The following is a 23,410-nucleotide window of genomic DNA, read 5'->3' on the forward strand; positions in this document are numbered from 1 at the left end:
AGTGCTGAAAATTTGAAAGCAAGTGGTCTTTTATAGGTAAGAGTCCAGAGAAGTGACTTGCTCATGATTAAATGAATTAGTGTGAAGCCTGGGACTCAAGTTTGTGCTGACTCAAGTTTGTGCTGACTCTTAGTAGGTGAGCCTTGGGGTAAGCAAGCTCATCTGCCAGCTCTGCCTTCACTTCCCAACTTCTTAAAGGCTGGGCTGGTGCCATTCACCCTGTAGTCTGCGTCAGGGGCGATCCCCAGAGTTGTGCAACGGAGCCTCTGACACCTGTGCTTGGAAATCGTTCTATTTTTAATAACATGTCACTTGATCTCAGATATTGACAACAACATAAAGTATTGTATTTTTCCAGATGGATTTGCATTTCATGAAGGCATAAGGCTTTAAGGCAAAGAACTGAAGCTCCACCAAGAGAGATCCAACCTCTTAGTAGGTGTTCTTTTGGCAGAGTGGAATTTCTGGTAAAGAACCAATGACTAAGACAAGTATGAGCTGTTTTTGCTTTTTTTTTTTAACGTTGCAAAAGAACATTGATCTTTTTGGAATGCAGCTCAAGAAAACATGATATGAATGTTTGCAGAGTTGGCTTCTCTAACAGGGGAAGTTAACTGAATTGTGCCAGATGGTTTTACCTCCTCTGCTGTTATCCTGGAGGTGTGGTACTGCTGTCAAAGATCTGCTTTATCACTGTCTTAGAATGACCAAGTGTAGTGTCATAAAGACTGAGGAATACATTGAAGCCCCATTTCAGTAAATTTTAAGTACCTAACATGTGTTCTCTCATTACGAACCAAATCTTATTTTCTGAGGTAGATAAATTATGTCCCATGTCTCTTTTGTGATCTTAAGGTAGAAAGTAATCTTGCATATTCCATATTGGAAATTCAATGCTTTCAAATAGATGTCAGTTATGGTCTGTAGAACCATAAAATAAGCATTAAAATGTCTTACCAAATATCCTAGCATAAAAAATCCATTTTGATTTGCATTTAGATTTCACTAAAGCCACAGGGACTCAACACTAGTAGTGTATCATATTATTATTCTTTCTTTAAATCTCTTACTATAAGAAGAGACAGGCACACTGAGTTATATAATCACACTCCAAATTAGATCATACCAAATAATAAGAAAAATATTTCCTGATGACTCTGAAAAACAACTAATGGTAGTCAAGGATTTATTATATATAAAAATTTTAGAGTGATAAAGGTATTGGGAAATGTACAGTTTTATTTGCATTTAGTTTTAAGTTACTGGAATGAAGAAACTGAAAAGACTTTCACAAGCTAACTACATGCAAAAAATTTTCTCATAAAATTTACAAATGACTTCCTGCCATTGTTTCAGAGTAGAAAAAAGTGTTTTCCTTCTTCCTCAGTGCTTGTACACTATTATTTTCAGATTTCTCTTCATTAAGTTACTTAGGCTATTCTCTATTTTAAAAATCAGCCCTACTGGCATATAATGATTACTGAGTTTCTTTTTTCTCCATATTTTTGCACAACAGGAACAAGATATTGAAAAAATAGCATTTGCCATCATAAAACTATCCAGATAACCATCTTAGGAGAGGATTCTTTGATCAACTGATCCAATGACATTCACTCCATTTCATTCCCATGTTCCTTCCATTTCATGCTCATTTTTTAATAGATTCACCAGTTGGGCCTGAAATAACCTGAAGGTTGTAGTTGCTTCCCCTTGTCACCATTAAAGCAAGAGTGGCTGGGATGTTAAAGAATCCGAAAAATATAGGAAAGGAATAAATTTTAAGGCTCTTTTTAAGAGAGTAACAGTAAAGATTATTAGTTTTTGTCACCAAAACTTACTGACATCTAATCCTTTATAAGACTTTCTTCTGTGCCAGATTCTAAGCACTTTAATATTTCATTTCTTCCTGGCCTGTCACAGCTTTCTAAAGTGGGCATTATTATAATTCCCAATTTTCAAGGAAGGCTAAGCACTGGCTAAAGGTCAAATAGCTAGTGAGGCTGTGCAGCAGGCAGTTGAATCCATGCAGTCTTGAGCTAGATTCCAGAGTGACACCTTGGAATCTGATACTTTTAAAGTTCCCTCCCCAGGTGATAATAACCTGAAGCCAGGCCCTGATTTCCCGCAACATCTCTCCTTTTCTTTTTATATAAATGTGCCATGGTGATGAAGGCTTGTTCATTCTCTCAGTTTTGACGCAGGATTCTTTGACTGGTCCGGCACACGGTATCCAGATTCCTTCTCGAGTTCAAACCAACATTATGCTTTGAAGTCAAAATGGGAGTTAACACAAGTGTATAAATGACAATTATGCATTGGACAGTTTGTTCATCCAAATTTTGATATTTCCCACTAACAGCATGTTAGGGAGGCTTAACACAACTCTGTATAGGAATAGTCAGGTTGGAGGTAAACAAAGCAGAATGTCTGAATCTACGTTGATACTGAGGGAGAGGAGTGGTGGTGGCAACGCTTGATGTTCTCTGCAATAAAGAAGCAATCCGAGGTGCCTGGGAATGCCGAAGAGGTAGGGGGCATACCAGGATCGAGAAGAATTATCATAATGCCAAACAGAGTCCCATAAAGAAGGATCGGCATCAAAAAGAGGAAAAGGATTCTAAGGGGATTTATCATGGGGTTCAGAATCACAGATGCGAGGGGCGTCAGTGGGGACAGCAGACAGTAAAGTTTCCCCTTCCCATACTCACAGTCTGGACATGGCAACAGCCAATTTCCAAAGTTCTGGGTGTTCTGGGCTCAGAATGGAGACTATCATAGGAGGCCTCAAGGTAGTAATGCCCTTATCTTCCCTTTTTAAGGGAAAGAACGAGCCGAACCTCCTATGCAAAGTAGGATGAAGATCCTCGTCCTCCCAATAAGAAATAAAATAAGTAGCCTCCAGGCATTCCCTTCCACCAGAGAAGTAACTGTTAAAACATAGCCCTTTAGTGCCCAGTCTATTACTAAGCCATATGAGTCATTTTTTAATACTACTGCATGTGAGTTAACACAATCTTCCCAAATTAAAGTTTTAGATGGGCCCTCAAAATTTTTAGGACATAGTTTTCCTCCAGGTTTATATTGAAAGTGTGGGGTATCTCCTATTACTCCCCTTTTCATTTGTCTTAAAGGAGAAAGGGAGAGGCCAGAGACCAAATGTCCCCGTTCCCCTGTGGCTAATCTCTCTGGAACTTAAGCAGCCCAGACTTGAGTTTCTAGATGGATACAACCAGGTGCATGTCCGAGGTACAGAGGAGGGTATTTATAATCCATAGTAACATTAAATGCAGTGCCTTCTTTTCCTGGTTGAGCGGGGCAACAGTCATCTATAGCTCCAGGTATCCACACACTAGCATTAGTATAGATTTCTGCAGGAGCATCCATCTAGGTGAGAGGTCGAATAAGTTGAGGAAAAGGCACATAAGCCCAATAAGAATGATTTTGTGTAGCAGGTAAATCAGTTTGAGGGGAAACTGGTGAGACAGAAAGTATAAAGAGGAGAATTATTAAATAAAATCTATTGTAAGTGAGATCCAGTGCTGAAGGAGGAAGAGAAGAACAGGGGGGTGTTATTTTCAGGTTCATAGAAATGGTGAGATTTTTTGGTTTGTAAGGAGAAAAAGAAAGGTAATTAGGAGAAGTGGGATTAGTTAGAGGAGTCTCCGTTGCCATTAGGGAGGACTGAACCAGACCCATTTTGATTTGGCGTGCCAGTTTCTGAGGAGTCGGCACAGATCTCACCACATACGAGGGAGGTCTCTGACACGGACATCTTTTCCCTGTGGTTTTCATTGTCAGTATTCACATGAAGTTTAAGTCTCCTAGTGGGCGCCCAGACGGGATTGATGATCTCCTGGTGAAACACAAGCATAGCCTATTCCCCACTTTATAACTGTTCTAGGTTCCCAGGTATTGGTCTGGGAGTTTTTCCATAACACTGGCTTGCCTTCATTTAGGGAGAATTTTTTGCCTGTCTAATGGCGTTCAGCTGCAGTCAGAGTATTGTCTTTAGGAACATTTAGCAAGTTTAAAGTAAACAATGCTAAATGTAATTGGGAGTGGGGACTAGTTAAATAATGTTTTTCTTGTTCAGACTGTTTGGACAATTGAGATTTTAAAGTGTGATTGACCCATTCCACCACAGTCTGTCTCTGAGGATTATAAGCAATTCCAGTAATAGGGGAAATTCCCCATTGTTGCATAAATAAATTAAAAGCCTTACTAACATATCCAGGGGTGTTGTCTGTTTTTATTTGATATGGAAGCCCCATAACTGCAAAGTAAGAATACAGATGTCTTTTAATATGGGCCGTGCCTTCCCCTGTTCGGCAAGTAGCCCAAATAAAAACTGAAAAGGTGTCTACAGGAACATGTACATATGAAAGTCTGCCAAAGGAACTAACATGAGTCACATCCCTTTGCCATAAATTATTAGGAGCTAGGCCTCTGTGATTAATGCCAGGTTCCTGATTTGGAAGCACAAAAACTTGGCACTGAGGGCAGCAGTGAACAATAAGCTTAGCCTCCTTCCAGGTGAGAGCAAATTTACCTTTTAATCCAGCAGCATTGATATGAGTGAGATTATGGAACTCCTGAGCTTCTTGGATTGCAAAAGAGACCAAACTGTTGACCTCATGGCTACCAGCAGACATAGGTCCCGGTAAAGTGGTATGAGGTCTAATATATGTAATATAGAAAGGGTGTCTACATTGGCAAACTGCCTGTTGTAACCTTGAAAATAAGGCGATTCAGAATTATCAATATGTTTGATAGTAGCGGTTTCTATACTTTTAGTGGCATGTACAACATAAGCAGAATCAGAGACAATATTTAAAGGCTTCGGGAAATCCTGTAAGTCAGCAATTACAGCAATTAACTCTGCCTTGTGAGCAGAGGTATAAGGAGTAGAAATAAGCTTGTTTGTAGGACCCACATAACCAGCATTTCTGTTACTGGAGACATTAGTGAACATGGTAACAGCCTCAGGAATGGGCTGATCTTTGGTCAATTGAGGGACCACCCAAGAAGTCATTTTTATAAAATCAAACAATTTGTTTTTTGGATAATGATTGTCAATAACGCCGATAAAATCATCCAAGTGAATTTGCCACAGTGTGGAATGTTGAAAAGCAGCTTGAACTTCGAGCCTATTTAAAGGAACCACAATTAAATTCAGATCAAATCTGGATATTTTAAGTATTCTACAACGAGCTTGTCCAATTAGGGTGGCCATTTGGTCCAGATAAGCAGACGAAGTTTTGGACACAGAATGAGGAAGAAAACACCACTCCACTAAATCATTATGTTGAACTATTAGCCCAGTAGGGGAGTGCAATGAAGTGAAAACCAGAAGCTGAAAAGGCTGAGATGGCTGTACCCTAGACAAGTGGGCAGTTTGGATTCTTTCTTCCATGAATTTCAGTTCTAGTGAAGCCTCAGGGGTCAAAGTCTTGGGACTGTGGAGATTGGAATCTCCACGCAGCACAGAGAACAAGTTAGACAGCGCATAGGTCAGAATGCCTGAAGTAGGTCTTAAATAATTAATGTTACCTAAAAGTTTTTAGAAATCATTTAAGGTTTTTAAAGAATTTCTCCTAGTTTGGACCTTTTGAAGTTGAATACATTCCTTATTGATCACCATTCCTAAATATTGAACAGGAGTGTTCTGTTGAATTTTATCCTGAGCGACGTGTAATCCAGCCTCGTTAGCACTGTGTCTCAAAAATTGATAACAGTCAATTAATTCTTATCAGTGGGGGCAGCAATATATCACCAATATAATGAAGAATATGGCCTGGGGAAATTGAGCTCGAAATGGTTATAGCACCTGTCCAACATAAAGCTGGCAGATAGTAGGGCTATTCAGCATTCCCTGAGGAAGTACTTTCCATTGATAACGAGCTGCAGGCTCCTGATTATTGATAGATGGTACAGAAAAGTCAAATTTTTCACAATCCGATTTATGTAAAGCAATATGAAAGAAACAATCTTTAAGAGCAATACTATGAGAGGCCAATTCTTAAGTGTCAAAGCAGGGGCAGGCATGCTGGGTTGGACAGCTCCCATAGGTTTAATTACAGCATTAATAGCCCTTAAATCAGTCACCATCCTCCACTTGCCTGATTTCTTTTTTTTACTAGAAACATAGGATAATTCCAGGGGGAAAGAGAAGGTTCCACATTTCCAAGTTGTAACTGTTCAGAAACCAATTGAGTTAAAGCCTCCAGTTTTTCTTTAGAGAGTGGCCACTGCTGAGTCCAAACAGGTGTTTCAGATTTCCATTGTAGAGGAACAGGATTAGGAGATGTGGCAGTGGCCGTCATTAAAAAGGATAACCTAAACCAGCCCTGCCTTCTTTTAAAGTAACTTGAAGAGGTTTAATAATTCCTTCATGTTTTGGATCGAGACTGAGTCTGGGAACAAACCCCATGTTTTCCATTATATGTTGACTGGGAGCAGTATAAGAGTTACATAGAATATTAATTTCAGTCCCCCATTGTGCCAGCAAATCTCTACCCCAAAGATTAATGGGGATTGGCATAAGGCTGAATTGTACCCTTTTGACCATCAGGGACAGTGCAAGGCAAGATAAATGTGCTCTGGTGAACTTCATCAGCTTTTCCAACACCTACTAGTCCCATGTTAGTGGGATGTTTAAACCAGGAGGAAGGCCACAAATTAGAGGAAATAATAGAAACATCAGCCCCAGTATCTACTAGACCCTGAAACTTTTTTCCTTGAATGTGTATGGTGCAGATGGGCCGTTGTTTAGAAATTACATTAATCCAATAAGTGGCCTTTTCACCACCAGAGCCCATCCCAGGGCCTTGTGTTTTATCTCTTTTGTTTAAAACAATATCAGGTAGTAAAAGTAACTGAGCAAATGACTCACTGGCTGACAGGAACCTTGGCAGACACCATAAGTTTAATCTCATCAGAGGAATCAGAATTTCAGAATTAATGAGACTGGTATGAACTATGATACCTTTAGCAGAGGTGGATGCCCTGTCTAACACCAGGCCCACTGAACCTTGAGGTAAAGGACCCCCATGGGGACAATTAAAGGCAAAGAATTAGGTAGTATATTTAGAGGAATGGTACTAGAGATTGACTGCCCTGCCCCCTATTGTGGAGGTAGACAAGCATTGTACTGAGACAGAAGAAGAGGCTGGGACCCATCTGGATTGGCTGTAGGTAAATTTGTGCTGGGGGCTGCGTTGGGACTGCTTGAAGTGGAAATGCAACACTGGTCTGAATCTGAGGTGTCCCATTTGATATTGGGGCCTGGGACTGGCCCGGTTTCCCGTTTCCCTGGTTCTGTGGCAAGGGATTTCCATGTGTATCAGACTTAGAGTGGCAAGTACTTGCCCAATGTTTACAACAATGAGGGCTAACAGTAGCAGGAGCATTTGGCCATGTTTGTTGAGCTGGCTTGGCCGCTTTTAGGTTTTTAACAGTGCAATATTTTTTTAGTATGACCGAGTTGACCACAATTATAGCAGGCTCCAAGAAAAAGAAAAGTGACCAAAATGACAGGAGGATGAGGGGCTGCGGTGGATGGGGAAGCGCCTGCAGAATTACAGGTAAACTGTAGTTTGGTCCCAGAGCCATTAGATGGCTCTGGAGGCAAAGACTGCAAAGTTTTGGAGATGGAAGAGTTAGCATAATATGGTCCCAGGCTGTCTGAGTCGGGGCCGTGGGGGCTACAAGTACTGGCTCTTTGTGAAAAAAAAAATAAGATCATCGGGGGTGATATTAAGTCAAAGTCACCAGAGTTAGACATTGAATCCTCAACACTGTCAGGTGGGGGAGGAGTAGGCAAAGGGAAAGGCTGAGCAGATAATGAAGGCCAAGTGGGAGAGGAAAGCTGAGGAAGAGGTAGAGGGTCACCAGATTCAGAAAACTGTGGTAACTACAGGGGGTCACGGGATAGATATATCATTAGGATGGCACGTACCAAAGCCCAATCACCCCCAACAGTGACAGGAACATAATTTCCTGTCGGCACCAGTTCCTGGAATTTTGCACCAACATGATCCTATAGTTCCATATCTAACGTTCACTTTTCAGGAAACCAAGAACAGTGATCCTCCACTGCCCTGAACACAGTGACCATATTTTCCTTGGGTACCTGAACTCCTCCCTGTTTTAACAGGAGTTTAATATAGCAGAGATAAGCATAATGTTTAGACTCGGCATGACCCATAGTTACCCCAGACAATACACAGACAACTCACCAACTGTCAGGGAGCCAAACACGTGTTTCTATGGACCAGATCGATGAACGTTTCTCTGCACCTACCAAAGGGAATCAGGTTCCCACATGCGCTTAGGAAAAAGAAAACCACGTTGGCACATCAGATATAGGGGGAACCCACCCCCAATATTTCAAGGTAAGTTCTTTCCATTTTCCATAAGTGTCGGCCGGCTGATAAGTAAAGAGAAAGAGTACAAAGAGAGGAATTTTACAGCTGGGCCGCCAGAGGTGACATCACATATCAGTAGGACCAAGATACCCATCTGAGCCTCAAACCAGCAAGTTTTTATTAAGGGTTTCAAAAAGGAGGGGGTGTAAGAACAGGGAGTAGATCACATGTTTCAAAGGGCAAAAAAGAGAACTACTGATAAGGGTCTATGTTCAGTGGTGCACGTATTATCTTGATAAACATCTTAACAGAAAACATGGTTTGAGAGCAGAACCAGTCTGACCACAAATTTACCAGGGTGGAGTTTTTCCCCACCCTAATAAGCCTCAGGGTACTGCAGGAGACCAGGGCATATCTCAGTCCTTATCTCAACCGCATAAGACAGACATTCCCAGAGCGGCCGTTTATAGACCTCCTCCCAGGAATGCATTCCTTTCCCAGGGTATTAATAATCCTTGTTAGGAAAAGAATTTAGTGATATCTTCCCTACTTGCACATCCATTTACAGGCTCTCTGCAAGAAGAAAAATATGACTCTTTTTGCCCGACCCCGCAGGCAGTAAGACTTTATAGTTGTCTCCCCTTGTTCCCTAAAAATCACTGTTATTCTGTTCTTTTTCAAGGTGCACTGATTTCATATTGTTCAAACACATTTTACAATCAATTTGTACAGTTAACACAATTATCACAGTGGTCCTGAGGTGACATACATCATCAGCTTACGAAGATAACAGGATTGAGATTAAAGACAGGCATAAGAAATTATAAAAGTATTATTTGGGAACTGATAAATGTCCATGAAATCTTCACAATTTATGTTCCTCTGCCATGGCTCCAGCCGGTCCCTCCATTCAGGGTCCCTGACTTCCCGCAACAGTAGTGAGGAACTACATCTATCGCATTGGGTGGTGAAGGCCATGGTAATCGCATGGAAAATAATATGTGCCTTATGTGTTAACAGATCAACCTGGGGAAATTGTGGAGGCAGGAAGACCAGTTGCAGGGCACTGGCTCTAGTCCAGGCATAAGAAGATGGCAACATGACCAACATGATGGTAGAAGTGGTAATAAATGGTTAAATTCTGGATGTATTTTAAAGAGTTAGCCATGATAATTTTTATAATGGATTGGATGTGGAGTGCAAAAGAAAGAGGAATCATGGATGACTAGATGTAATGTTTGGGTATTAGCTCAGTAAATCTGATGTAGGTAAAATACTCTCCCAGCAAATTCCCAGTTGGGCACAGATGTGAAGCTTATTTGACTTATGACTAAAGCAACACCTTCCATGGAGCACTAAAGGTGAAAAAGAAGAATACATGTCTTCCAAATGACTCATGAAAACCTGCATTCTTTCTGACATGAATCATTATGTTCAAGGTATTTCTTTTAATTCATCATCTCCAACAAGAAAAGGAAAAGGTAAAAAGAGCCAATTTTCTCAGTTAAATTTGCATCAGAAGAGAATAGTTTTTTTTTTTTTTGACACGGAGTCTCGCCCTGTTGCTCAGGCTGGAGTGCAATAGCGCGATCTCAGCTCACTGCAAGCTACCCTTCCCAGGTTCACGTCATCCTCCTGCCTCAGCCTCCCAAGTAGTTGGGAGTACAAGCGCCCACCACACCCAATGTTTTTGTATTTTTAGTAGAGACGGGGTTTCACCATATTAGCCAGGATGGTCTCAATCTCCTGACCTCGTGATCCGCCCACCTTGGCCTCCCAAAGTGCTGGGATTACAGGTGTGAGCCACCACGCCTGGCTGAGAATAGAATTTTTAATACCAGAAAAATACTTATTACTTTTCTTGTAATTATTGCTTCTAATAATTTTTAAATATGCAGATATTTCACTTTACATTAATCATTAAAACAAAAACATTCCTCACATAAGAGACAAAAGATGGACAGTTAGAGGAAAATTACCCTACTCCATTTCTTCCATCTTCAGAACTTAACTCCCACATTCTGGATCATGTTTTTGCATTTTAAAGCAACTACTATTAACTACATAAATCATTCTGTTTAGGGTGTGGAATATAAAAACTTACCTGTACTCAATACTGAGATAAAGAAAAGGTTTGTATTTCCTAAAAACATAATTTAATAACTTTTATTTAGGAGCAATGTAACCTGTTGCATTTTCATGTGTAACAATATGGACAGAAAACGAAAATACGGGGTAGAAGAGGGCAGTTCCCTGGCAAAGGTCCTACTCTCAAGCCTAGAAACCCACGGACCTAACTGGGAACAGACATTCCTGTTTTCACACCCAAAAAGTTGTCTTTTGGCTCACCATACCCCCTTATCCTGTACCCATATAAACCTCAGGCCCCAGGCTCCAGTAGCAGATAAGCAGAAAAACAAAATGGCAGAACGGCGCAGTAGAGAAGGAGAGAAGAGAAGGTGTGTCTGAATGTTGAGTTTGGCCGGAGGTGATGGGAGAGGATCAGCTCGTGGCTGGCTAAACTCCAGGGGAAGATCATCTTCCCACTCCATCCCCCTTCCAGTTTCCCACCCAGCCCATTGAAAGCCACATCCACCACTCAATAAAACCCCCACATTCACCCTTCAAGTGCATGTATGACCTGATTCTTCCTGGACTCCAAACAAGAGCTTGTGTGACAAGGGGGGCATTGAGAGGCTAGCACTTCAGCCATCCTCGGACAGCAGAGCTAAAAGAGCACCATAACATTGGGGCTTCAGGAGTCACAGGCACCCACCCCTAGACGCTGCCATGGGGCTGGAGCCCAAAAGTTCTCACCCCACTTCCTGCACCTGCCCATGTGTGTGCTCCCTGCCCAATAAGGGTTTTGAACTTGCAGTGGCCTGAATACAGAGTCACACCCCTGTTGCATGTCCTGTGAGGGGTGTCGGGGAACACTGTTGTTTCAATAAGGTTTGTTCAAAACCTATAGCATTCCTTAGAGTTTTTAAATTATCTTAACACTTCTTTGGCCCTTCTTGCCCTGTTTCTAAAGGTGTGTCCTGTGTCCCATGTTTGTCTTTTATTGTAAATCACACCAAATACTTTTTGGATACAGACACTGTCTGAGTAATAAATGAATGCAAAGGTATGTATTAACTTTTACATATCTGTATTGTACTTTGTATTCTTTGTCTTAATCTCCATTTAACCTTTTATTGTACAAAAGTATTTAATGATTCCAAAATTTAAAGATGTTTATTTTTTTAGAGCCTTTTCTAATGAAGATTAAGCACGTAAGATTTCCTATACAAAAATAAAACCACAGCCATGCCTACCTGCTGCAAGCTATGTTTTCACTTGACTCCACAGGTTAATACTTTTGATTTTAAAATGACTTACCTTCCTTGTAGTGCTATGAGAGACTTGCATTAGCTATTTATGTATGTATTAACTATTATAAAAGCTTGGAACAGAATGTCACTTATCAAGTAGTTAAACTTGGCAAGAGACTTTAAATTCTAGAAAGACTGCCTTCTAATGGAGGACAGAAGTCGGCTGAGGAATAGTGTTTGTGTAACAAAGGGAGTTCCAATTTCAAAAAAGGAAAAAAAAACATTTTGAAGTTATAGGAAAAAAAAGCAAGGTTGTATATAAAAAGGTACACGTTTAGGAACTACACCAATATTTGATTAATAGATGATAGGAAGGTTAAAGTTTTTAACATGACGTGCTCCAAATCTTTAAAATACTGTGAACAAATAGATGAAATAAAAGAAACTTTCACACAAGTTGGAAATGCTTTCCTTGGTAGTTGTGGACTAGATTTTTAGGTAAATTCCAACATAGTACCCTGCAAAGCGAACACAAAGAAGAGAATAAAAGCAAGTATCTCTCTCTCTCTCTCTCTCTCTCTCTCTCACACACACACACACACACACACACACACACACACACACAATGTGACTGTGACTTTGTGGCCTAGATTTCAAGGAAATCTTGAAATTCATTAAGATGTTGCTATAGTTGCTATAGTCGAAAAATAGCAGAGGAATCTCTGCACTATCCATGTTTCACCAATTGGCCATGTGAGGGAGAGCTCCCATATACACTGATACATTATCTTTGTTATTGTAATTGATGCTCAATAGTTTTCAACCCATCAAATGCAGTCCTGATGGAAGGGACATTTATTTATCTCCATGTAAGATGATCATCACTTAGAATCCCTAGCTGATCTCAAATTTCCTAACAGCTTAAATCACAATAGTGAAAAAACAAAACAAAAACAAAAACATAGCACTACTAATTAATTTCCCAACTGCCAAAAGAACATAGCATCTCACATACCTGAGAGCACTTGTGAGTGCCTGCGCCCGCTTAGTGCGTTTAGATACTCTTTCCAAGTACCAGAGAGAAGACAGGTCATTATGCCCAGATTTTACTAGCTGACTAGGTCTCTTTTTCCTGGAATGGGTAGGGTTGACACTATCCAGAGATTCTGAGGGGCCAAGAAAGGAAGATGTATTTATATTTCTCATAATGTTCTAGAACTTTAATGTGACTCATTATAGCCTTCACAGAGTCTGCATTTCCTAATGAAAAGCATTACAGAAGGTGTTTTTTCTTACATTAACATTCGTTTCACAATAAATTCTTCAAAGCATGAAATAATAATTTAAAGCAACTATGTCATGGCAGAGTCCTAATCCTGTATTCGAAGTCTGTATAGGTCTCCAAAATTCTTACCACCTAAAAACCTCCAGAGGACATAGTGAAACTAGGTCTCTGAGCTTCCAGATGCATTTAAAGGGGAAATAACACCAGACAAAATACAAAGTAAAATAATAAGTAAAACACATTATCATTAATAACTATGTGGTAATATGTGGTAATAAAGCAGATAACAAGAATACATTTTTGTAAACATATAAAATCCCAAACTGGCACAATAAAAAATAGAATACTTACACAAAAAACCACAACAGAAATAGAAATTAAAATTATCAGAGAATTACACATTGAAAGTTACTTATGCTGAGTAATTATAAGCAATAAGTTTCTCCCTGTATGTGTATCAACATGCAAAAATACAGTTCTCTATATGAAAAAAGAAAGTTGCAGTACTATTTAGCATGACGCTAACATATATATTTGTGTGTATATACACACACACATAGGCATGCTCACATGTTCTTAGAAAGAACAATCTTAACAATTATACACCATATTGTTAAAAGTGGTTTCTTCCTGGGTACTAATTGGAGCAGGAACTAGTTCAAGTTTATAGACCCTACATTTGTTTTAAATCCTTAATTTTATTAATAAAAAAAGTCTAGATAAAAACAAAACTTGATGAAATATAAAGTCAAATTTAAAACAACATTGAAAATAATCAAATGAGTTTAGCCTTTCCAGATCCCAAGGAAAGCTTCTAGAAAGTATAGAAGAAAACTGTCTGGATTCAGAGTCACACGTAGTGAAAAATTCGTGTTTTATTATCTAAAACAGGACTGCATAGTCAGCTGGGAAGTGGGCAGGGAAAATATTTTGGCCCTTTTCTGTTACCTCCAAGTAGCTAAGGCACAGGATTTACACCAATTTGAAATCTGGGCAGCCAGTACCCTAACGGGTGAAGATGGCTTTTTTAAGTAGACAGAGTATACTACCGTCAGCTTCTTCTAGTCCATCAACATCCGTCTTTCTATAATCATTTAGAAACAATTCCCGACTTAAAGCATGAGCAGGGGTAAAAAGAAATGAGGAATGATACATTGTATGTTGGCATGTATGGTTCCCTCAAATACAGCAGTATAATTGAAGGTTGCCACAGAAGAAGTCTCTAAGTAGTGTGTTTCTCATTGCTACATCTAGATAAAGAATAATGTACTGTTTCAGATTTTTCTAAGACATGCATTCTAAGAACAATACATGGACAGTATGAGTCAATCCAGTAGTGTCTTAAAAAATGGACGCTGCAGAAAGTGGAAATTGAGATTGAGTCTGTACACGAACCTCTTTCTTAAATTTGTGTAATTTAAAATCTGACAGGAAGATTCTATCAGTGTTTACAGAAAGGGGCAGGAATCAAATTGGGGCACACTAAACTACCATTTAGTTGTTGCTCCAGAAATAAAAATTCTCCTAACTCTGGGTTCCTGATTAGCACAGAGTGCATACATCACTCTAGATAAACACTAGGTGTTGATGGAATAATTCTTGCTAAAAACTGAAAAGTTTTTTAAAAAGACAAGGACAAAACCCCACAATAAACCAAAAGAAATCATGATAATCTGGATTTTTATTTAAAACAAAAATAAAAAGAGACATGGCCTATCATCACGAAGATTCATAGGAAGAGTTTTCCTTTGTTAACGTGGAGATCTTGCAGGCTCACAGTGTGAACCTATGGCACCTTTGGACCTCTACTCTTCTAGACTGAGTGCTTCCTGAAGGCAGAAAAAATGTTTATCTCACCTTTGTATCCTGAGCACATCATCAACACAGAAACACACCTGTTCAACTGTAGGGTTTTAAAATATTTTTCCTGAAAATGTTTTGAACCAAGAGTCTATATTCCTGAAAATAAAATCAGTCTTTCTCATTGTCTCAAACAAACTGATTAGTCGATGATGGGGGACATTGGTAGTTAGGTATACAGATGTGTTAATATACTCAGGAACTAGAATTTAGAGTTATTATGAGCAAAGAAAATCAGTTATCCAATCGTTTTTTGACAGTAAGATGTTAAAAGTATTTTGAAAGTATAGAAAAACACATTGATTCCTCTTATAATCTATTTCCAATGTTATTTCAGATATTTAAGTCAAAGACTCATTGCAGAAAACTGTTAGCTTCTGTTCCAGAATCCCTGAGTGGTTAAGAGTACAGGCTCTGAATAGAGATTATGTGAATTAAGGCACAGACTCTAGCATTTAAAAACTGTGTGAACCTAGCTTATCAATCAAGCCTCAGATTTCTTATCGGAAAAATGGGTTGCTGTGAGGATCAAATACATGTTTAGTGCTTAGCACAGTACCTGGGATGTAGACAGCCCTAAACATCTGCTGTATTGCCACACCTGCTTTGATTCTTTGCCTCATATCATTTTTTGGCTCAACTTAGGGCAAATAAATGAAACAGTTGAAATGTGTGCACTTATTTATTCTTCACTAATATTAAACCAGGTAATTTATTTCTGTCTTTGGCAAATAACATATACAAATCTAAACATATATTAAATGTTTGTATAAAATTGAACATTCATGATTTTAACTTTGACAAACACTGTCAGGTAAAAATCAAATTATTTTACTAAGTTAACATCTCATTCAATCAGTTGTAAGTTGTAATACTGGCATATTTTACAGGAGACTATTAGAAAAGGATCATATTAAATCACTAACATTATAAATCTGACCACTTTATTAGGTTGAGGTGAAATAGAGAAATCTCTACTATCCTGGAGAGAAACAAGCAATCAAACCATGTATTACATGTTTAAAGAAGTGAATTTATCCTAAAATCATCAGTATCGGCACCCTAACAAAGCAACTTTGCCATTTCTACTTAAAGTACACTGTAGCTTGATCAGACAAACACTTATCTCAGCAGTACTTGTTAAAGCAGGTCTGTTTGTGCAAAAGCAAAACAGAAAGCAAAATAAAATCTATAGCCATTATTTACCTTGTACCCAGTAAAAGCCAAGAGATTTAAAGAAAGGACATTTTCTAATCCCATACCCATGCTAAAATCATCAACATTGCTGATACAAAACTCAGGGCAGGAAAAGAAGCTCAAACAGGGATGGTGAGTGGCAACATTTTATGTATGCTAAATTGGATGGCAATATTAGATTACATCTTCTGCAACTGTGGTGTCAAAAATCTGATAGCAAATTTGATTGTCCGTTCCATTTGTGACATTGTATGACTTGATGAAGCATTCCAACCACGGATATGCATCTACAAAAACAAAAACAAAAAAAGGTATTTAACCACTAAAACAAAATAAATAACTCTGAAATAGGTACCTAAGCTTACCACTGAGCTAGAAAAATTAACATTTATTTAAAAGTAAGTAAACGTCCCTTCCGAATTTAACATTATTCTCCTCCAAAATACATACTAGATTCATGTTATTGTTTTGGAGCAATTGTGACTAATCTGAATTTTTTGTCACAAACAGGTAGCAGTGATTACTCTAGCATTTAAAAACTGTGTGAACCTAGCTTATCAATCAAGCTAGGAAAACCTTGGGTTTCAAAATGGTTAGTATATATTTTAAAAATCTAAAATAGTGGTTAAAGTGGGTCTACCAGGCCCATGCTTTTGGATATAAAGATTTACTTCTAGAAATCTATCCAAAAGAATCCAAACAGCTAACACAAATTAAAACTGACAACAAATAAAGGTGTTCAAGTTAAACTTTGTTACAGACCAACACAAATTTCAATCATTATGTAACTATTATAAGATGCAAAGATTGACCAGGAAGAGTAAAGTCTGATTTAAAATAATATATAAAAATTAAACCAGCTGCTAAATCTGCAGCTGGTAAAATTTCCTACAATAAAAAATTGTGAGAAAAATCAAATTGTCTTAATATGACTTAGATTTGCAAATTTCAACATAAGCACAAATATGGTCACAGAAGGAAAATTCAGTGGCAGCAGGTATAAGCAGTACAATTTGAAATGAGGAGGATCTGGTTTACTAATCAAATGTTTATTCAGAAAACAAAGCTCATAAAAAATTGGTAAAACAAAAGCTTGTAAAATGTGAAACTAGTTAACACTAAATAAAAAAATTCATCCATGAATTAAATTGGATAATTGGAGTTTATTACAGAAAATGTTTACTGCCAACAATTTATCACTTTTGGTCTTATTTCAACTAAAATGCTTGTAGCATGACAATGTCAAATGTGCTTGTGATCAAAGTTACCCCCCTTTCCTATATTTTAAAATATTTTTAAAATCTTTTGACTGCAAGAATTATGATTCATAACTATTTTATCCTTGCCACTCTCTTCATCAAAGGTTGATCATACAGTAATCAGTCACTACTTCGTAATTCATTTGAAGCAAAGCTTTCAGACTTCTAAAAGTCCACAGAGTACATATATGCTAGTGCTATCTCAAGTAAAAGAAGTGTGGGATTGTTAAAATATTCTTGCCTACCAATTTTTATTCCTGGAGGACAAAACATATCCATGATTATATCCATACTTTTCTGAAGGTCATCATCCATTAGAACTTCTGATGCTGGGATCTGGAAGAATTTGTCCTTAAAAATGTTTCATGAGAGGGAAAAAAAAAAAGGAAATAATCATTTTAATGTTATTAACACATATTTCAATATTGTCCAATTAAAAGATAATCTAGACAGCTTCCCTCTATCAAGACTGTAGAATTCATAAACTAGAATGCTGGTCTCAACTCCAAAATCTTATTTACTACTTTAATCTTAAAATAGCTTTGAGATATACATAATCAAGTAAATTGCTCTGATTTAATAATGATGATGGTAATAATGATTTTAAAACAAAGAGGCTGACTATTCTCTTTGTGCACAGAAAAAACATCTTGCGCTAAGCTTAATGAATATAACATATAGTATATGTACTATATAGTTATTTAATTTTTCTCTTCCCTATTAGGTTATAAGTTTCAAGAAGGAAGGAATTTTGCTTACTTTGTTCACTGCTGTCTCTCCATCACATAGGATAGAACCTAGTACACAGCAGGTGCTCATTAAATATTTAATGAAAGGTTAAATGAACTGTGCAGGTGGGAGAAAAATTCTCCTCTCAACTATACCTCAGCTCTTTTCCAATCCATGTAGTAAACATTTTAACTTTACCCTAAGAGAGGTCTGTGCTTTGACCTTAGCTTGTGGAACGTAATCTCTAAGCCCTTTCCATGTCACACTTGATAGAAGCATTTTTGCCTGGAAGCCTTGGGTCACTATGAATAGTTTAACAGTATGATGTAGGGTGGGAAGTTTGGAGCATGTGGTATCACGTTGATCTCAAGAGGGGCTGAAGACTGTGATCAGCCATATGGGCAGTCAACCATACCTACATGATAGAGTCCCACCAAAATCTTTTAGCAGAGCTTCCCTATCTGGCAATGTATTATGTATATTGCTACACACTGTTGCAGGTAAAGCAACAGTCCACAACTCTATGGGGAGAGGACAACCATAAGCTCCGTGTCTGGAACTTTCCTGGACTCGGTCCTGTACATCTCTTTCATTATCTGATTTTAATGTACATCCGTTAGCTGTAATAATCTGTAACTGTCAGTATAATAGTTTTCAGTGAGTTCTAGGAGTCTTGTGAATTATCAAATCTAAGAGTGGCCTTGGGGACTTCCAATTGCAATTATTGTCAGAAATGAGGAAGATTTTTGTAGACTGCCTCAAAACTTTATACAATAATATCTATCTTCCCTGTCAAAGTAACTTCATTTCCTCTAATATGAAATGTGGAGGTTTAAAAAGTATGATCAAGGCTGGGCGTGGTGGCTCACGCCTGTAATATCAGCACTTTGGGAGGCCAAGGCGGGTGGATTGCAAGGTCAGGAGTTCAAGACCAGCCTGGACAAGATGGTGAAACCCTGTCTCTACTAAAAATACAAAAATTAGCCAGGCATGGTGGCGCATACGTGTAGTCCCAGCTATGGGAGGCTGAGGCAGAGAACTCCTTGAACCCGGGAAGCGGAGGTTGCAGTGAGCCGAGATCGTGCCACTGCACTCCAGCCTGGGCGACAGAGCAAGACTCCATCTCAAAAAACAAACAAACAAAAGTATGACAAAATGTTGATTACAAATAACGCTTCCATAGTGTAGCCATATCTCTGCATTTTGGCTGTGGTATAGCGAATGACTCTTTAAATCCCTGTTCCTTAATTTTCCACTATTCAACTGTTAAGATTTAGTGTCAAATAAAAAAAGAGATACATACACAGATGATTCAAAATTAAAAGTACGACAAAATGTTGATTACAAATAACGCTTCCATAGTGTAGCCATATCTCTGCATTTTGGCTGTGGTATAGCGAATGACTCTTTAAATCCCTGTTCCTTAATTTTCCACTATTCAACTGTTAAGATTTAGTGTCAAATAAAAAAAGAGATACATACACAGATGATTCAAAATTTATGTGCTCATATTTTACTTATATTTTTAAGTTGCCTTAAGTCCTTTTAGGAATAAAGCAGGTATGAATACACGTATTCAATTTTTTAAATATTATTTTTTAATTAAAAATATCTTTACTACCTCTGATACTTACAGAATCCATGAGATAGGCTTCTAGTACTCCTGTTCCATCATCAAGTGTAAATGTCATAACAAACACATATTGGAGGGGTACAATACCCAGTACTAGTGAAGGAAAAAAAGATCAAACCATATGAGTCTGCTATTCCTTATTATCAAGGTAAAGTTAAAATTGTTTTATGATAGTACAGACCTGTAAATTTTATTTACTAAAATAACTCAAGATACGAAGAAAAACTTGGCATTATCTCCAGGTAGACAGTGTCAGAATTGAATTGGAGGACACCCAGCTGGCATCTGCTGAGGGACTCCCTGCTTGGTGTGTGGGTGAAAACCCCTATGCGTTTGGTCACATAAGTCTCCTGTGCTGATTGCTGTGGTGTCAGAGCAGAGGACAAACAGTTTGTGTTTTTAACTCCACAGATACTCAACCTATAATTAAGCTCATTTAGCAAATTCATTTTGGAACATTTCACTATACCTACATAGGGAGAATATCTTATCATAAGCAACTTAATCTTTTTTGATTAAATATTAATGTATATTTAAAATGAGTTGACACCCTCACACCTGTATTCCCAGCACTTTGGGAGGCTGAGGTGGATGGATCACCCGACAGGAGTTCAAGATCAGCCTGGTCAACATGATGAAACCCTGTCTCTACTAAAAATACCAAAAAAATAGTGAGGCACAGTAACATACACCTGTAATCCCAGCTCCTCTGGAGGATGAGGCATGAGAAATGCTTGAACCTGGGAGGTGGAGGTTGCAGTGAGCGGAGGTTGCAGTGAACAGAGATTGCACCACTGCACTCCAGCCTGGGCAACAGAGTAAGACTGTGTCTCAAAATAAATAAATAAAATAAATAAATAAATAAAACAGTTGATAGCCTCCACAGAAACCACAAAAAGTGATTCATGAAATGTAACTCATTGCATGTTAGTTTTATGAAAGATAAAATTAAAATACAGAATGTTCTAAAAAATAGCATGCAGTTAAATACCGTTTTAGCATGCCTCTCTCCATTATAAGCTAGGGAAATAATTTGTAATTTTAAAAAAGAGAAAAGGGATATCGTCTGGTTGAATGGACAAGAATGTCAGAATCTGAGATTTAATAATTTGGTAAGATGAGGAAGAAATAAGAAATTAAGAGATACTGGGTAACATGAAAATTCACAGGTTAAGATAAACATCTTCTTGTTTGGAAATGAAGATACTCAATTTATAGAACGTTTTATTAGCTTTTATCTGTGGAACCCATATTTAAATAGTAGGATTTAGAGGGCAAGTAAGAATAAATTAGGACATACAGACATGAACTAGGGCATACAAAAGACATTAATACAGGGGAACTGATTTTTAGGCTTCAAAAGGTCTCAACAGATTAAAACTATGAACTAAAACTAAGAAAGATGAACTTAGTAACCACTCCCAGGAACCATAAAAACAAAAATATTACATTAAGAATAGAATGAAGAGACCAAGTTCAAGAAGCTCATGTGACAGGAAAAAAAAAATTACATTAAGAATAGAATGAGGAGACCAAGTTCAAGAAGTTCATGTGACAGGAACCCAGGATTTCAATGGACCACAAATAAAACATGAGATGGCTGTATTAAAAAGGAAAGAAAACAAAACCAAGTGTACAAATAAATAGCTATACAATGACATTTCAGGCTAGTAGAAGTGGAGTGTCCAGTTTTAGGTAAATAATAATTTCACTCTGTTCTGAATTGGCCAAACAACATCTGCAGCACAACGTCCAGCTCTGAATGCCAAATTCTGAGAAGAGCACTAGTAAAGTGGAATGCTTACTGAGGAGGAAAAACAAAATAGTAAGGCATGGGGGAAAGTACAAACAAATGTGACGGTGCCTGCTTGAAGAAATACAGACTAAAGAAAGGCTTGGCAGATATCTTTAAATTTACAAAGTCTGTTTATCTTACAGAAGAAGGAATAGGTATACAAAGAAGGAATAGGTATACTTTCAGGTATACTGAAATATAAACAGGTGGAATAACCTTGTATACAAACAGTTAAAATTGCAGGGCATGGAAATTTAGCTAACCTTCTGCCACAGAAGAAGGAATCCACGATGTTTTATCGACCAACGAATTTAGATTTTGTATGGATTTCAAACTAGAACACTGCTTACATCTGAAATTTATAAAAGAAAGAACCATAAATATTTTAAAATAATTTAGCTTGTTTAATTGTTATAACTTTTTACTGCTCAAACGTGTAGTTTTAAAATATAAATTATTAAACAGAAGAATACTGCATCCCCTATATTGTAATGTGCTTGCTTGTTTCACAAGAGTATTATGAAGGAGTAAGCTTGTTACATAAAGGCAATAAAAAAGGCAGTATAAGATTCAGAATAAACAACTCTAAATTGAGAACAGGGTGCTGGGTTCCAGGTCCAAATCATTAATTAATTTTGCTCTCAATTTCCTTATTTGTTAAAATGAAAAGTTGAAGAAAATGATCATCTCTGAGAATTATCTGATTCTATGAGCAATTTTTTTTTTTTTTTTTTTTTTTTAAGATAAGGCCTGTCACCCAGGCACTGCCACCTCTGCCTCCTGGGCTCAAGTGAGTCTCCCACCTCAGCCTTCCAAGTAGCTAGAACCACAGCTGCACACCACTATGACTGGGTAATTTTTGTAATTTTGTAGAGACAGGTCTTGCCACAATGCCTAGGCTGGTCTCGAATTTCTGAGCTCAAGCCATCTGCCTGCCTTGGCCTCACAAAGTACTGGGATTACAGGCATGAGCCACCATGCCCGGCCTCTGTAAGTAATATCTTAATAAATTCAAAGTGTTAATAAATATGGCAAATAGAGAAAAATTACTAAACAGTCAGAATGTGCAAGATTCTAGATAATGGATATTTTTAGTAAGCACATATCCAGAGGTTTGTAGTTTATGATGCCTAATTCCATAGTTAACTTTTGAAATGTATGTAAGTCTAAGACTACACAATACACTAAAGTTGTGCATTGTGTAGTACATGTATTTTGCTTTACTTGAATACCAATGTATTTTAAATATGAATAATTTATTTTTTATTATGCACCATAATATTTATGAGATGTTAAGAAAATATACTTGAAAAGACATACTTGAATAAAAATAAAAGTTTAAAAGGTACATGCACATTTGTTCTCATTTGCACTTTGAGGAAAACAAGAGGGTAACCATATTGCATCTTATCCCCTTCTACTCATGAAACAAATAGATGTTTCTTTTTCTAACAAAAGATGTTAATTTAACGAAAGAATATTATTGCCTAAGAAAAAGACTATGATATTGACTAGCATTAGACATTATTAAAGTATAGTATAAAAATTAAAAATTAAGGATATTAAGTCAAAATTAAATACAGAACTACTTACTTCCAAAGCAGCGAAAGGGGAAACAGAAAAAATTAGAAACATAAACTAAATATATCAATAACTTAAGAATATATTTAAACTCAACTATTAAAACTAAAATTTAGCCATAAGCTTTTATGTATGAGTGACATACAAAACAGAATGCCAGAAACTTGAAAGCAAAGGGATGAGAGTAAGCTATAAAGCAATTACCAAACAAAAATTTTAAAAAACCTATAAAACACAAGAAACTGTAAAGTTCAAAAGGCATGGAATATACTCGAAGTATGGATGAAACTGACAAAAGATTAGTATCTCTAACACGGAAAGAAACCTTACAATCAATTACACGTATGTGTGCTCACACATGAACCAAAAAAGAAATCAGTAACCACATAGA

At 37.6% G+C, this 23,410-nt stretch overlaps 1 protein-coding gene across 8 annotated transcripts in view; it reads right to left on the reverse strand.

Annotated features, from left to right (window-relative positions):
* Window positions 1-15,494: 15,494 nt before the first annotated feature.
* Window positions 15,495-23,410, reverse strand: part of POT1 (protection of telomeres 1) — a 121,512-nt gene continuing 113,596 nt past the window's right edge. For all 8 annotated transcript variants that reach the window (XM_007982797.3, XM_007982800.3, XM_007982796.3 and 5 more), the window contains 4 exons: window positions 21,702-21,790; window positions 19,645-19,736; window positions 17,527-17,632; window positions 15,495-16,309 (listed from right to left, as the gene is read on the reverse strand). In XM_007982797.3, coding sequence (XP_007980988.2) covers window positions 16,197-16,309; window positions 17,527-17,632; window positions 19,645-19,736; window positions 21,702-21,790 — 400 coding nt within the window. In that variant the 3' untranslated portion in view covers window positions 15,495-16,196. The remainder of the gene's footprint in view (window positions 16,310-17,526; window positions 17,633-19,644; window positions 19,737-21,701; window positions 21,791-23,410) is intronic.

Source organism: Chlorocebus sabaeus, chromosome 21, assembly GCF_047675955.1.
Source record: "Chlorocebus sabaeus isolate Y175 chromosome 21, mChlSab1.0.hap1, whole genome shotgun sequence".
Taxonomy (NCBI): Eukaryota; Metazoa; Chordata; class Mammalia; order Primates; family Cercopithecidae; genus Chlorocebus; species Chlorocebus sabaeus.